Source organism: Scophthalmus maximus, chromosome 2 (genome assembly GCF_022379125.1).
Source record: "Scophthalmus maximus strain ysfricsl-2021 chromosome 2, ASM2237912v1, whole genome shotgun sequence".
Classification (NCBI taxonomy): Eukaryota; Metazoa; Chordata; class Actinopteri; order Pleuronectiformes; family Scophthalmidae; genus Scophthalmus; species Scophthalmus maximus.
In genome coordinates, this window is record NC_061516.1 from 3,058,139 (window position 1) to 3,072,336 (window position 14,198).

The following is a 14,198-nucleotide window of genomic DNA, read 5'->3' on the forward strand; positions in this document are numbered from 1 at the left end:
TTACTCTCTCTGTCACTGGGACTCAGGAGGCTGCACAGCATTTCTCTGTTTAGGCAAACAAAATGTTTGTCAGAGCTAATGGCATTTACTATTGACTCTAGTCTCCCGATTCATTTGCATGCTGACGACACTGCAGCTGTGGTCGACTGACACCGAGGCTCATTTTGTATCCAGATGATTTAGATCTTTCCTCTCGTCTGCATTTGCATACTGATTTAGATGCTGATATTTAGTTGACGATGTTATTCAGCATCTCAGCAACTGTGACCAACAGAATCTTTTTTATCAAGTTGGCGAAATTTCCTCAGATTCATGAGTGGAAATCAATTTCAACAAGGACATTTATTGTCACTGTTTACATTTATCCATGTTTGCTATCTAGCGGTCTCCCTCGTTGTGTTGGTGGATAGCTGCATTTTTTCCGCGGTATGTCTGAGGCCAACAACGTGGTAGCAACAGCACGATAAGAATAGATTTTTTTTTTCAATCATCACAAAATCTTTATAACGTCATCGTAGGTACCTCTCTTCTTTCGCTTTCTCGCCATATTTTAATATCTGCCACTGTAAGAGGTAATGGAAATACTAAGCTACCGTACAACCAATTAAGTTTTTATTTCTGCTTCCACTTGTTGATTAGTGGAAATCATTGTTTCATAGTGCTACTAGTGGTTAGGAAGTCAACAGGGTATCTTTATCTTCACATCTTTTGCATGTACCTGCATTCACCAGGAGGAAGATGTACACAGTCAATGTTCCCATCAATCACTGTTTTTGCACCAATCTGAGTTGGTGCATCAGCCTGGAAAGTTTTAAGGTGAAATAAAAACCTGTTGACGAGTGATCTATCGTAAACACAGCACACTACTGTGCCTGTGAGACCAAATATCAGGACAAAACACAAAAGTGGCTCTTGTAAGCATAACAATACGCACACTCACAGAGCAGACATCCACTCTCCGTTCAGAGAGTTAACAGTTTGCTCTGCACAAACAGGAATGCTCTCCTCCCCTCCTCCCCCGTGACACACACACCCACCGGCTTTCCTCCCCTCCACCTCTCGGCACACACTCTGGTCAGCGTGCCACCATGTGTCGATGTGTAACAAGTTCTTCCCTCCTTGTTGTTCGTACCCTCTTCCTTTCTTTTTCGCCATGTGAAGCGTCCGGATCTCTGCCGCTCGTTTTGTCTCTCAGAGCAGTTTGGTGATGGTGAGCAAGTAAGTTTATTTTTCCTGTATATATATTTCTGTGTGCAGCGTGTGCAGCGTGTGCAGCGTGTGTGTGTGTGTGTGTGTGTGTGTGTGTGTGTGTGTGTGTGTGTGTGTGTGTGTGTGTGTGTGTGTGTGTGTGTGTGTGTGTGTGTGTGTGTGTGTGTGTGTGTGTGTGTGTGTGTGTGTGTGTGTGTGTGTGTGTGTGTGTGTGTGTGAGCATGCATGTATCCCATGGGGAGGTCGACTGTTTCAGTGCAATTACTTATTCTTTTGTGGTGTCCTTTCCTTTCGCTCTTTGTGTCTAACTCGCACAGTTTTTGTGCCTGTTTTCCTGCCTGTCAGGTTGTTCTGCTTCCTGTCTGCAGGCTCATTTCTTCTCTAATGATCAATAATATGACCCCTCAGCTCTCCCCGCTCCCCGCTCCTTGCTCCCCCTCATCTCACCTCCCATCCTCTGCGTACATATTTCTCACTAAGTCTCTGACTTCCGAGACGACACGCTGCATGGACAGACAATGTGCTGACACTCACACAGGTTAATGTGGGCTGGATATTCACTTTGTTCTGACTGAGGCATGAGTGGAAGGTGTCAAAGGGGAAAGCAGAGGGCAGACAGGGAAAAAATGTTCCCAATCTCGGATCAATAACATCAGTCTGGATTCTAATATTATGTCTGAATGTTTGTTATTTGATGAGTTGCTGGCCTTTTGTCAAGAAAGAGACACAGGTTGTACGGATAGTGTTTAAAATTCCTTTTTACCACATTTCTATGAAGTGTCTTTCGGATACTGATTAATATTTTTGACCAGAAGCAGCGTCTACCCGTAAACGTATTTAAAACTGTTATGACCCTCTTCTGTCCCTCCTACAATAATTACTGGCAACAGGGCTGAGACCCGTCATACTTGGTAACATGACTAATAAACTCAATCTTTAGTTTATTAGTTTGTAATAGAAATTTTTATGGGATGAGCGATTAATCATTACTGGAAATGAATAGTCACATCTCTGCCTTCACACTTATCTCCTCAAACATGCTGCTGTGGTCTGTAATGAGGATTAGATTTTGAGATCTGTCTCCATGACAGATGTAATGAATTAGTCATTAAAATACTTTGTAGTCGCCCCAAAGATTCAAAGTCAAAAGACCGCAACAGTTGTCAATGCATGCTACAATATGTCCATGCACAACAATAGTCTGTGCAAATAAGTGCACATTCAAAGATAATGTCAGAGTAACACTAAGGAGAGCTCAGGCTTCCAAGTCCGAAACAAACTACTCCTCACACTGAGATAATAGAATACGATTGTGTAATTTTTATTCTGCAACTAACCATTCCATTTATGCACACAACATGATAGCTTGAATAGTTTCCATCCATTTGCAGTAGCTCCTTGACGTGTGGACTGTATCAGGTAAAATCATTTTTCAAAAATATCTGTTGATCTTCATGCTCATCAGCTGTTCACACACGATGATGATGTGGTAACAGGTGGAGTTGTTAACCTCTGTCTCTGTTCAGAGATGGACTGGACTTCTTTTAAAAGGCCGTTGATGCCTTAATGCTGTTGTTTTCCGACAGATATCTGTACATGTGAAGACATGTAGAAAGCATATGTATAATAATCCATTGAGCTATTCGGGTCAACTATCAGACTGACTGATATATAGATAGAAACAGGGGCTAAAGACACCGCTGGTCTTTGTTTGTGGACACTGTTTGTTTTTGCATCTACTCCCTCACCTTTTATTTGCTGTTATTATGATATTCATGCTGTGGAGAACGGGTGGCACGGGCAGTCATTTTCCCTTCACGTCTACTGACTGCAAGATTTCCTTCAGGGAGGATATGGGGTAGTGATGCTGACAGGGAGCGTGTTAAGAGAATGCAGAAAGTTATGCATTTGTTTCTACACCCCAGTTGTGTCGTTTATTCCTGAAGGCAAAAAAGAAATGGAGTTGACGACATGAGAAAAGAGGGAGACAGAGAGGAGCGAGGGGAGATAGGAGGAGACGGACCAGTGCAGCTGTGTGCCTCTTTAGGATTCCTGCTCTCCACCTCCTCTCGCCGGGGCCAAACCGGCATCATTAGGTTTGGCAAATTACCCGAGCGGCCATTGTGGCGCAGCCATGGCACGTTAGTGTGTCTTTTTAACTGTGGCTAAACTCAGTCTATTCACTTGTGAAAGAGAGCGGCCATTGGCAGATAGTTGGCAGGTTGCACACAGAGGCCATTCACCCCGAGAAGGAAGGAGCTGAGAATGCTGCCTCGGAAACGGTCCTCTCTGAATATTTTGATGGAGGGACTCTGGATGCCCTCTCAGTGTCCGTTTGCGACGCCTAACAAATCTCCATGAACTCACTTGACTGGTGATAAATACTACTATCTACAGGTGAGGCCTCTGCTGCTATTGTAACAGACAGAGAGATTTTTAGGGTTTTCACGTCTGACAGCATCCTTTTTTTTTATTTTAGGAGGAATTTAGAGTTTGGAATCCCAGGTTTTTGGGTGGAGGGAGGTGGAGGGGGTTCACTGTTTCTTTTAATGATATTTGGACGGAGTCCAAGACGTGTTCCGGTGGAGCGAGTTTAGACAACAGACAGATAAACAAGAGTCAGACGCTTCTTTTATTTCTCAGGACAACAAATTACAGCGCTTCTGAATGAAGAAATAATTGCCTGTAATTCATTTCGCTGTCATATATCTCCTCAGTATAAAAGGATTTGTCTGGATTTTAATGAAGCTGTGGCCTGTATAATCCTGGTGCAACAGGATTTAAAGAAACGCCACCTCTACAGTGTCGGCACGGTCGCCCTGTTCGTCCCCCGAGGAGGTTCATCCAGGCCCCACTCTCCCCTTCATCAAATCAACTCATTCATAGATAAGCGGCGGGTTGAAGGCATCCAAGTGACACACACACACCACGGGAGGGCCACGTTTTTGGTCCCTGAAAGGAACTGAAATGTTTTACTCCTTGGGTTTGTCTGAAGACAAAGCCAGGAGTGTTTGAATAGAAAGGTCTTGAAACGAGACAAGTTCAGTGTTACTTTAATTTTGTATACATGCTTTAAGAGCTTGAGCTTCCCTGTTTTAAATAGGATGGTGATTGTGACAATTAGGGCGGGTATATTGTGAGTTATATATGCTTCAAGAGAGATTGAAGACCAAAGTCCTATTAAAATCTCCAAGGGGCCATGCTATACCCTGCGCCTGTGTTGAATATACAACATATAGACTATATGCAATATTTGTTCTACAACTGTTTCATAATGATACAAACATTTTCACACAACACAAAAGATCTCTAACTCAGTATTTTTGCACCATTGCATCACTGTAGATCTGTGAGCAGCACTCTTTGTCCCGCCACTCAGCAGTGTATCTCCCACAGCGCTACAAAGCCTTCAGCCGACACCTTAGCATCTTAGTTATGCGGCGTCTGTGTTTTCTCCAAGCGAGGCGAAGCGCTGAAGGTGTTTCGAGCGAGCTTTCAATCACACAAAAGAGGCACAGGCGGACACATACAGTAAGTCAGGGAGAGAAAACACGGGCCATAAGAGTGGTAATGTATACACCTGTCACGTGTCGGCGTGTTGATACAGTGAAGCCATGTGTTAAACTTCATGCTTAAAATCGGAGGTTAAAATCTTGGCAGGTTTCCTCTCCGTGTGGGGGTCACATGTTCACTCGTGTGACTTTCCTCCCACAGTCCAAACACATTCAGTTCACATGAATCGGAGACTCTGTGTTTCTAATCTCTTCACAGGTTATTCGGGCTTCATGGTGTTTTTCCAACACGGGCAGCTTCGTGAATGGCTGTATGTTCTGACACGCTCATGGCTCCGGGAAAACACTCCTCAGCTTGAACGGTCGCCCGCCGTCACTTCCTACGTTTTCCTCAAGGCCGGTTTCCTCCCGAATCTAAAAACATCTTACATCTCACGACCTGTTTACACTTGGCAGCTGAACGTGTTTTGGCTGATCCTGATTGAGGACTTGTGATCTCGCCACTCAAACCACACTCAAAACTACACTTGGATATATCTTGTCGATTCATTGAGTAGTCGATCAACAGAAAATTAATAAGCAGCACATTTTTTCTAATCAATTGTTTTAGTCATTTATCAACCTGAAATACAAAACATTTGCCTGCTTGCTCGGATTATTGTGTCTGCTTTGGCTGCCTCGGTCAGCCAAGGCAAAGTCATAATGAATGATTAAAACATTCATTGGCTACTACTTTCTATCATCTTAACCAAGTAGTTTTAGTTGATTATTCTCAACCAAAGTTGTGTGAGTCGAGTGAGAAATAGTGAGAATCTGTCCACTTTCTTACTGCCCCTGACGAGTCTGACTGACGTCTGCTGCTGCTGTTCCCCCTCATTGTGTTGAATAGACAAATCCCAGAGCATTAGGCGTCTCACTGGTCGGCCTTTGCACGGTGAGAGGAGCATATCCACAAAACAAAAGTGAGGCCAGCGGCAGGGCCTCCGTTCCTGTCGGTTCATTAAGCAGCAATGTCGGACCCAGCAGGTTGAAAAAAAACCTCTGCCTCCCCTCCACACATTCAGTGCTCCTGGTGAGCGGCAGACAGACATTTACCACGGCAAAGACAAGCAAAGACAAGAAAGTGGGAGCTATTGTGTAGAACAACTGAAAGATCAAGCCTCTATAAACTACTTCATCCTTCACTTCTGACAAATTTAGAACCCAAAGTGGGCATCAAACCCATTAAAGACCCTTTCCTTGCAGACCTCAGCTCACAGTTTATGTTTTTCTTTGCACTTCAACAGCACTAGTGCCACTTACTGATCTCTAGGATGACTTTTCTCTGGCTTGGAGTTTTAAAAATAGCCAACTCTGGTTTGTCTGCAACTTTTTTTAAGGGCGCTGTTACAATGAGTTTCTTCCCCAAATCAGGGACAATTTGTGTATCACATGCTAGAAAAATATGAAATCCTGTGTGAAATGCTGTAACGGTAAAACTTGAATAGTGTGTCCACACATGAGCTACATATGTCGGCTGTATTTCTCTTGTCTGGCCCGACAGTTTGAGTTATTTGACAGCACTGAATGAAAGTCCCTTTGCTCAGATTGCTTTTCTCACTGCTGAAGCGATGAGGATCAGTTTATGTATCTGTCATCATATCCATGGCTGATATACAGCCAAATCTCCAGCTAATTTTTTAAACGGGCCTTTGCCATAGCCATGTGCACACGGTCGCCACCGTCAGATTATTATCATTATGATCTTGGAACACTTTTCATGTACATGAATGGATTTTGATGTTGCCACAAAGGCACTTCATGTGGCTCACAGTTCAAAGTTCACACCCCGCGTTTGGCTCTGGGCCCAGTCCCGTCACTGAATGGGTCTCCTCAGTCATGAAGAGCGCTGCCAACGGCGCCCTCGGTTTGAGAGTCGGCTTTAGAAAGATTTTGCGGCTCTGGCCTTTTGAGGTGAATAAGCCGTGACCGAGTCCCGCTGACACTTGAGGGGCTGGACGCCCAGCGGCGGCGGCGGCGGGACCGTTAAAACTAATTTAGACAGATGGACAGGCGGACGGAGAACAGGCAACATTGTGAGAGTGGGAAACAACTGAGGATTTTTAGATGTTGGTATTTGCTTGATCTTTCCATCATTAGTGTTCGTTTCTCGCTGCTCATGTGCTCAAAGTGACAGTGTGTCTCTTCTGTTTCCACAGATGTTTCCTGAGGACCTGGTAGACGACTGGATGTGGTTGTAACCATGCTCACGTCAGGATGGGGGGTGTGGGCCCTCTCCCCCTGTGGCCTCGTGCTGGTCATCTGCTCGTCTGTTTGTCTGTCCCTACAGCCTCAAGTCAAACTCGCAGACTGCGGCAGAAAGGAACATCCTGTCGTCTCCTACCAAAGTGAGTGCATCAACATGAGTCTGCTTCTCTTAAAAAAATTATTTCCGACCATCCATGCGTCCATCCATTGGTTGAAACCTCTAATGAAATTGCAGTCAGCTAGCTATCCCCAGTGGCTAACAGTAGTTACGTTCTGTAACAAGGTCAGTGTGAATTTTAGTGACTGAATATTCTAAACTTGTCTAGTTTCCAACTAACTTTATGATTTAATCTTTTCTTCACCTCAGCTAAGAAAGGGCATAGCTGAAGCTGGATTCCCACGCAAATAATTGACAATTAACAACCGTTCCTCCTAATTCTTCTCCTCCCCCTTCCTCTTCATTCTTCCGATTTTGCTCCTTCTTCTTCCTGTTCATGCTTATCAACCTGCTCCTCCCATTTCTTTTTCCTCTTCTTATTCTCCTGCCCTTTGTCTCCTCCTCTCATTAATTATTTTTCCCTCCACTCTCCTTGTTCTCCTCTTCATTGTTCATCTTTCATAATGCGTTTCACCTTTTCACTCCTCCTCCTCCTTCTATTTAACTTGTCCTCCAACCTTTCTTCCCCCCCAACTCTCCATCCAGTGTTAAGGCCGTGGATGTCGGAGTTCTCCCGTCCAGGAGTGAAGGATTTCTCCCAGCTGGCCCTGGACCTGAGCAGAAACCAGCTCATTGCGGGAGCAAGGTGACATAACTGCACTTAATGTCAACACACATTGCCAGAGTGCAATGCTATAAAGTAAATGTATATCATAGGAAACATGTTAAATCATACTCATAACAACACTACAGGAAAAACAAAAACAAAAGCGAGATTCAGATTCATAACCACCAGTCAAACTCAACTCAAATTTATTTTACAGAAACTTCATCTTCAAACTGAGTTTGAGCAACGCCTCCCTCATTCAGGTAACATCAGCTAAGCTCAATGCTTATTCAAATGAAGATTGTGACGTCATAATGATGTCACCGTGGCATAATTTATACCATATGATGACAAACGATTAAGTAATTGAAATAAGCTATTGATTGTGTCTCCAATGACATTGTTTGCCAAAGTTAATGCATTAGTACTTTATATGATGTCATTTTCTGACTTCTTAGTGATGTCATAATGACATCTTCATGACATCATATAGAGTACATGTTCTACTCTATCTAAACTTAATTCCCAAAAGCCAAATATATTTACATTTTTTCCTCAGGCGACGGAATGGGCACCCAGTGAAGATACAAAGCGCTCATGTCAGAGCAAGGGCAAATCTGAGGTAGTTCACTCTGTTGTAGTTCATGACCAACTGCAACTGTTCATGTTTAATGAAGAGTAGAGGGTTAGTTCTTTCTCACGAATCATAAAAACTGGTTTGTTGCGTATTTGTCCACAGGAGGAATGTCAAAACTACATCCGGGTTTTGTTGATCAGTGGGAGGACGCTCTTCACATGTGGGACCAACGCGTTCACCCCCATCTGTATGACCAGAGAGGTCGGTACCGTAGAGAAAGAAAGAATTAATTTGCCAGCTATCTCATTTCCTTGAAAGACTTCAGCTGCTCACATCATCTGTCCGTCTTTTTCTGTCAGATTGGTAATGTCAGTCAGGTTTTGGACACGGTGAACGGTGTCGCCCGATGTCCCTATGACCCGCGCCACAACTCCACCGCCATGGTCACGGAGAAGGGCGAGTTGTATGCTGCTACGGTGATCGACTTCTCGGGACGTGACCCCGTCATCTACAGGAGCCTGGGGAACATTCCACCGCTGCGCTCCGCCCAGTACAACTCCAAGTGGCTCAACGGTAAAGACAGCGCCTAACAGATTTGTCCTTTTTTTCAGCCTTGTCTTGACCCATGTTTCTCTTTTCTCTTTCCTCCCCTAATGTGTCATCCAGAGCCTCATTTTGTGTCTGTTTACGAGATCGGCCGCTTTGCCTACTTCTTCCTGAGAGAGACGGCCGTAGAAAACGACTGTGGGAAGATGGTGTTCTCTCGCGTGGCCCGGGTCTGTAAGAACGACATGGGCGGTCGTTTCCTTCTGGAGGACACCTGGACCACCTTCATGAAGGCCCGACTCAACTGCTCCCGCTCGGGAGAGATCCCCTTTTACTACAACGAGCTGCAGAGCACTTTTTACTTACCAGAGCAGGACTTGATCTACGGCATCTTCACCACGAATGTGTGAGTGATTTTATTAATGTAAAAAAGGCAACATTTTTTTCCTCACTGAATTGCTGTGATCTGACTACAATATTACCCCTCTCTCCTCCAGGAACAGCATATCAGCTTCAGCTGTCTGTGCCTTCAATCTAAGCTCCATCACCTTGGCATTCAACGGACCTTTCCGCTACCAGGAGAACCCTCGCACTGCCTGGCTGTCCACCCCAAACCCCATACCCAATTTTCAGGTAGCTCATATTTCCACCAACAAAATCCACTGGACACCATGTCTGACAACATGGTGTTGATAGATATGAGACGGTTTTCACTTTCCACAATTTCACAGCCTTCCCTCCAAGGGATTTAATCTCTGTGTGTGAGTGCACACAGCGGTTACTTATGCAGCATAGTATGAAGAAAAAATAATGAAACCCACAGACGTGTTAAATGACGTCCATGAAGGCTCTGTTTTAAAACAAAGACGTGCTGTTCTAAGTACTGTCTCTGTTTCCTCAGGCTGAAGGCAAACCAATCAGTAACATTAGCTGCTGGAGTGTTGTGGAGACAAAACCAACTATCCACAGTTCATCAGTAACACCTCACACTGAGCCTCTCCCCTCTTGATTCTTCAGTGTGGCACGCTGGACGAGGGAGGCCCTGGGGGGAACCTGACCGAGCGCAACCTCCAGGACGCCCAACGACTCTTCCTGATGAACGACGTCGTCCAGCCGGTGAGCGTCAACCCGCTGCTCACCCAGGACAACCTGCGCTTCTCCAAGCTCGTTGTGGACATCGTGCAGGGTCGGGAAACTCTCTACCACGTCATGTACATCGGCACCGGTAAGATCGAGGGGGCAGGGCTGGGTCTGAGATAGGTTAAGATTAGTAATAGCTTTGTCAAAGTATGCAATGCACCACATCATTTTTACCAGACTTTTTCTCCTTGTCTGACTTGTCAGAATATGGCACCATCCTGAAGGCTCTCTCCACGACCAACAGAAGCCTTCAGGGCTGCTACCTGGAGGAGCTCAGGATCCTCCCCGAGGGGCAGATCAGGCCAATCAAGAGCCTGAAGATCCTCCAGAGTGACAGGTCCTTGTTTGTGGGACTTGATGACAGATTGGTGAAGATCCCGTTAGAGCGATGCTCCGACTATCCAAACGAACGGTACCCTATCTTACCGACCTCGAGCCTGCTTTATAGTTTCTTCATCAAATATAGGCTTTTATCAGATTTATAGACTTTTTGTGTTGTTTAGTAATTGATGAGAAAAGAAAGAGATTTAAGAGTATAAATATGATTCGGTATGTATAATATATATATTTCAAGTTTAAACATGGAAATCCAGAATCTGCAGAATCTGTCATTTAATAAAAATTAAAAAAGTGAGCTTGCTCAGTGTATTATTTTTCTCCTGCTGCTGGTGAGTGTGCAAATTTACTTGCAAAAAAAAGATAAATTAACTCACTGCCATTAAAAAGACAAACACGTGTGGGTGTCCAAGTCTTAGAGGCCCACAGTAAACGCTGACAAAGATGATTATGTTAAGAGCCCATTTTATTTTCCCCTGTAAAGAAACGGCTTTTGAGCTGTCACTCCATATTTTGGCATGCCTCAGATGCAGGCTATTAATGAATTTGTTGACAGTAAATGCACAACTCAGAATATGCTGACAACCTTGCAAAATATCGTATGATGTAATGTACAGCATTTCCTCAGTATTAGACCTTTGAGCAGCTCTCCTACTATCCTGAAGAAATGTACACTTTACTGGAGTTTGTAAAAATTGAATCAGCATTCCATCACATACGAGACCGCTTGACGGAGAGTCTTCATCATTCTTCAGCTTCAACAGTTACTGACTCTCTCTTTGTTAGTCTCTGCATGGAGGCCCGGGACCCCTACTGTGGCTGGGATCACAAACAAAAGCGCTGCACCACCATCGCGGAGAGCTCCAACATGAACCAGTGGACTCAAAACATCACAGAGTGTCCGGTAAGACACACGGTTACTGCTGTGACTAGAAAGAGAGAATGAGAAGTTTATTTGTGGAACAAACATGCATCTATTTAGTCTAATGTACCTGAGATTATTGTTACATGAAATGTCAAGACAATAATACAGTATTCAAGACATCTGTTATGAGGCACATCTGAAATCTGATTCATGTTCTGTTGGCCCTCTGTGCAGGTGAGGAACCTAACACAGGATGGCGCTTTTGGTCCCTGGGCACCGTGGCAGCCCTGTAACCATGATGACGGCGAGGGCTCCATCAGCAGCTGCGCATGCCGGTCCCGCTCATGTGACGGACCGGTGGCCCAATGTGGTGGCGTCGCATGCAAGGGCCCAACCATTCAGGTGGCAAACTGTTCCAGGTACATCCCTTTATACAGATATTCATTCTCTTAAATCGAACCCCTGAATTCAAATCACCAGTGAAAACAACAAGATTGATGAAAGAGGAGCTGTAAATGCTAAAACGATCCCTGAGCTAGATGTGACAGTATTGACGTGCTGTTCCTCAGGAATGGCGGCTGGACTCCCTGGTCTTCGTGGGGCCAGTGCAGCAGCAGCTGTGGCATCGGATTCGAAGTGAGGCAACGTTCCTGCAACAACCCATCGCCTCGCCACGGCGGTCGGATCTGCGTCGGCCAGGGTCGAGAGGAGAGGTGAGGAGGAATGTGGAGACGTGAGCATCATCTCCGTTGTTAGGAGCATCATCAGCAGCCATATTTACGAAAACCAAAATCCAACCAAGGGTGTCCACAACATGCAGCAAAAGGTAGTCCGAACTAATACTGGAGCCAGGGGGGAAAATCACAGGAACAGAACAGGAGAATAACAGACGACCCGACAAAGGGAAGCACAGAGACTAAATAGACAAAAGGTGGGCGGGGCAAATTGAACACAGGTGAGACACATTAGGAACAGCTGTAGACAATGTGGAGACGTGAGCATCATCTCCGTTGTTAGGAGCATCATCAGCAGCCATATTTACGGAATGGCAGAGAGGCTAGAGCTAGAGGTTTGATCTAAAAACTTTGAAGCTTTGAATTAAGAATATTCTTAATAAAAACCAGGAAGACCGGATCATTCTTTCCACCACAGTTCATCCAGATGAAGACAGCATGTTGGTGACACCGAGTCTAAGTGGCGTCTCTGTGTTTCTAGGCTGTGCAACGAGAAAAGGCCGTGTCCCCTGCCGGTGCTGTGGACGGCGTGGGGCCCCTGGGCTCACTGTAGTGCTGAATGTGGAGGCGGCGTCCACTCCAGGACCAGGAACTGTGAAAATGGAAACACTTGCCCTGGATGTGCCACGGTACTGCAGTGCTGAAAAGTCAGAGAATTTATCACAGACCAGCCCAGATGATCTGTGAATTAATTTGCAAAAGTAGACACCCTGCTGTGGGACACTGCAGTGTATTTATAAAATATTTCAACCAAGATAATTGGTATTTATTTGTCTAAGAACATGCAACAGAGCAGCCTCCTCTTTTTTTTTGCTCAGAGCCCTTCTACTACTTCTGCATTGATTTGTCAGATTTGCAGTCAAATGTTGGCAAAAGTTCAGTAGACACTGGAAGATAAATTTGGTTGAATCTTGTTTTTATTTCATTTTTACCCTAATTTTTTCTGTTCTTTTGTACCATGAAGTTGTTTACTATTTCCGGGTAGTGCCACAACTGCTTATGTTTACCCTCTGGCGAGGAGGCTTCACAGAGAGTTCGTACAAAGTAGAAGTTCATCCTCAAAGGAGCCCTGATCAACGGGTTTGCTCGCGCCACAACAGTTTTACGATCACTCACCAGCTTCACACCCACAAATACTGCTATTTGCATTTCTCGGAAGCCGCGACTGAGCCAGAAGTTCTACTTTTAGGACCCGAACCCAGGTTTGCAGCAGTGGTGGTGGTGGGCATGTGTTTCACCCTTCACGACACCACAAAGTTTGAAATTAGACCAAGATGGAGGCGCAAGAAGGAAGAAAATCTCCGAAATAGAAATGGTTCATTCTGTTAGGATTTTGAATATCTACCCCAAACTTCAAGGTCCAGGCTTCAAGTGCTCCCATCCACATCAGCCTATACAGGACATATAAACTAAACACCAAAATAATTCCATAGTTAAAAAAAACATGAAACCTAATTAAAAGCTTGGAAAACCTCAGGCTGACACACGCAGAGGTGGTGAAGAATATTTAATAATAAAACAAAACAAATCTATAAAGTAAATGGAAAACCAAAATCCAACCAAGGGTGTCCACAACATGCAGCAAAAGGTAGTCCGAACTAATACTGGAGCCAGGGGGGAAAATCACAGGAACAGAACAGGAGAATAACAGACGACCTGACAAAGGGAAGCACAGAGACTAAATAGACAAAAGGTGGGCGGGGCAAATTGAACACAGGTGAGACACATTAGGAACAGCTGTAGACAATCACAGGGGGAGGAGACACAGGAAAAACAAAGACACCAGAAACCAGACGCAGTAAAGGAAATGCAGCAACACAAGGAAAAGGACTTCAAAATAAAACAGGAAACAACAAGGGATCAATTCAATTCAATTTTATTTGTATAGCGCCATAACACAACATACATTGTCTCAAGGCACTTTACATAGTGAGGTCAATATTACAATATTACAGGAAAAATCCCTTCACACTTGGCGACGGTGGCGAGAAAAAACTCCCTTTTAACAGGAAGAAATCTCTGACAGAACCGGACTCAGTTGTGGGCGGTCGTCTGTCTCGACCGGTTGGGGTGAGGAGAGAAATGGGGAAGAGAGGAGAGAAATGGGGAAGAGAAAGAAATACAAGAAATACAACAAGAAAGCAGTACAACCGACACAGTACAACAAGGGGAACAACAAAACAAACCATAGAGTCCTCCACAACTCAACAGTCCATGATCCCCGCGGATCATGACACTGACACTTGCTGTTCACTGGTGTGTTCTGTC

The 14,198-nt window shown here is 44.7% G+C and overlaps 1 protein-coding gene across 5 annotated transcripts in view; it reads left to right on the forward strand.

Moving 5' to 3' along the window:
• LOC118300714 (semaphorin-5B-like) overlaps nt 1-14,198 on the forward strand; it is a 29,647-nt gene that overhangs the window by 9,904 nt on the left and 5,545 nt on the right. For 3 of the 5 annotated variants that reach the window (XR_007029840.1, XM_035625368.2, XM_035625369.2), the window contains 14 exons: nt 6,920-7,108; nt 7,672-7,771; nt 7,950-7,995; nt 8,292-8,354; nt 8,472-8,570; nt 8,669-8,882; nt 8,976-9,261; nt 9,353-9,488; nt 9,873-10,080; nt 10,200-10,407; nt 11,118-11,235; nt 11,431-11,615; nt 11,766-11,909; nt 12,412-12,559. Coding sequence is in view for 4 of the 5 variants with exons in the window: in XM_035625368.2 (XP_035481261.2) it covers nt 6,964-7,108; nt 7,672-7,771; nt 7,950-7,995; nt 8,292-8,354; nt 8,472-8,570; nt 8,669-8,882; nt 8,976-9,261; nt 9,353-9,488; nt 9,873-10,080; nt 10,200-10,407; nt 11,118-11,235; nt 11,431-11,615; nt 11,766-11,909; nt 12,412-12,559 (2,100 nt within the window). In the remaining variant the exon portion in view is untranslated. Of the gene's footprint in view, nt 1-1,062; nt 1,219-6,919; nt 7,109-7,671; nt 7,772-7,949; nt 7,996-8,291; nt 8,355-8,471; nt 8,571-8,668; nt 8,883-8,975; nt 9,262-9,352; nt 9,489-9,872; nt 10,081-10,199; nt 10,408-11,117; nt 11,236-11,430; nt 11,616-11,765; nt 11,910-12,411; nt 12,560-14,198 lie in introns of those variants that run through there. The other 2 variants (XM_047327698.1, XM_047327697.1) reach the window with 2 other exon arrangements.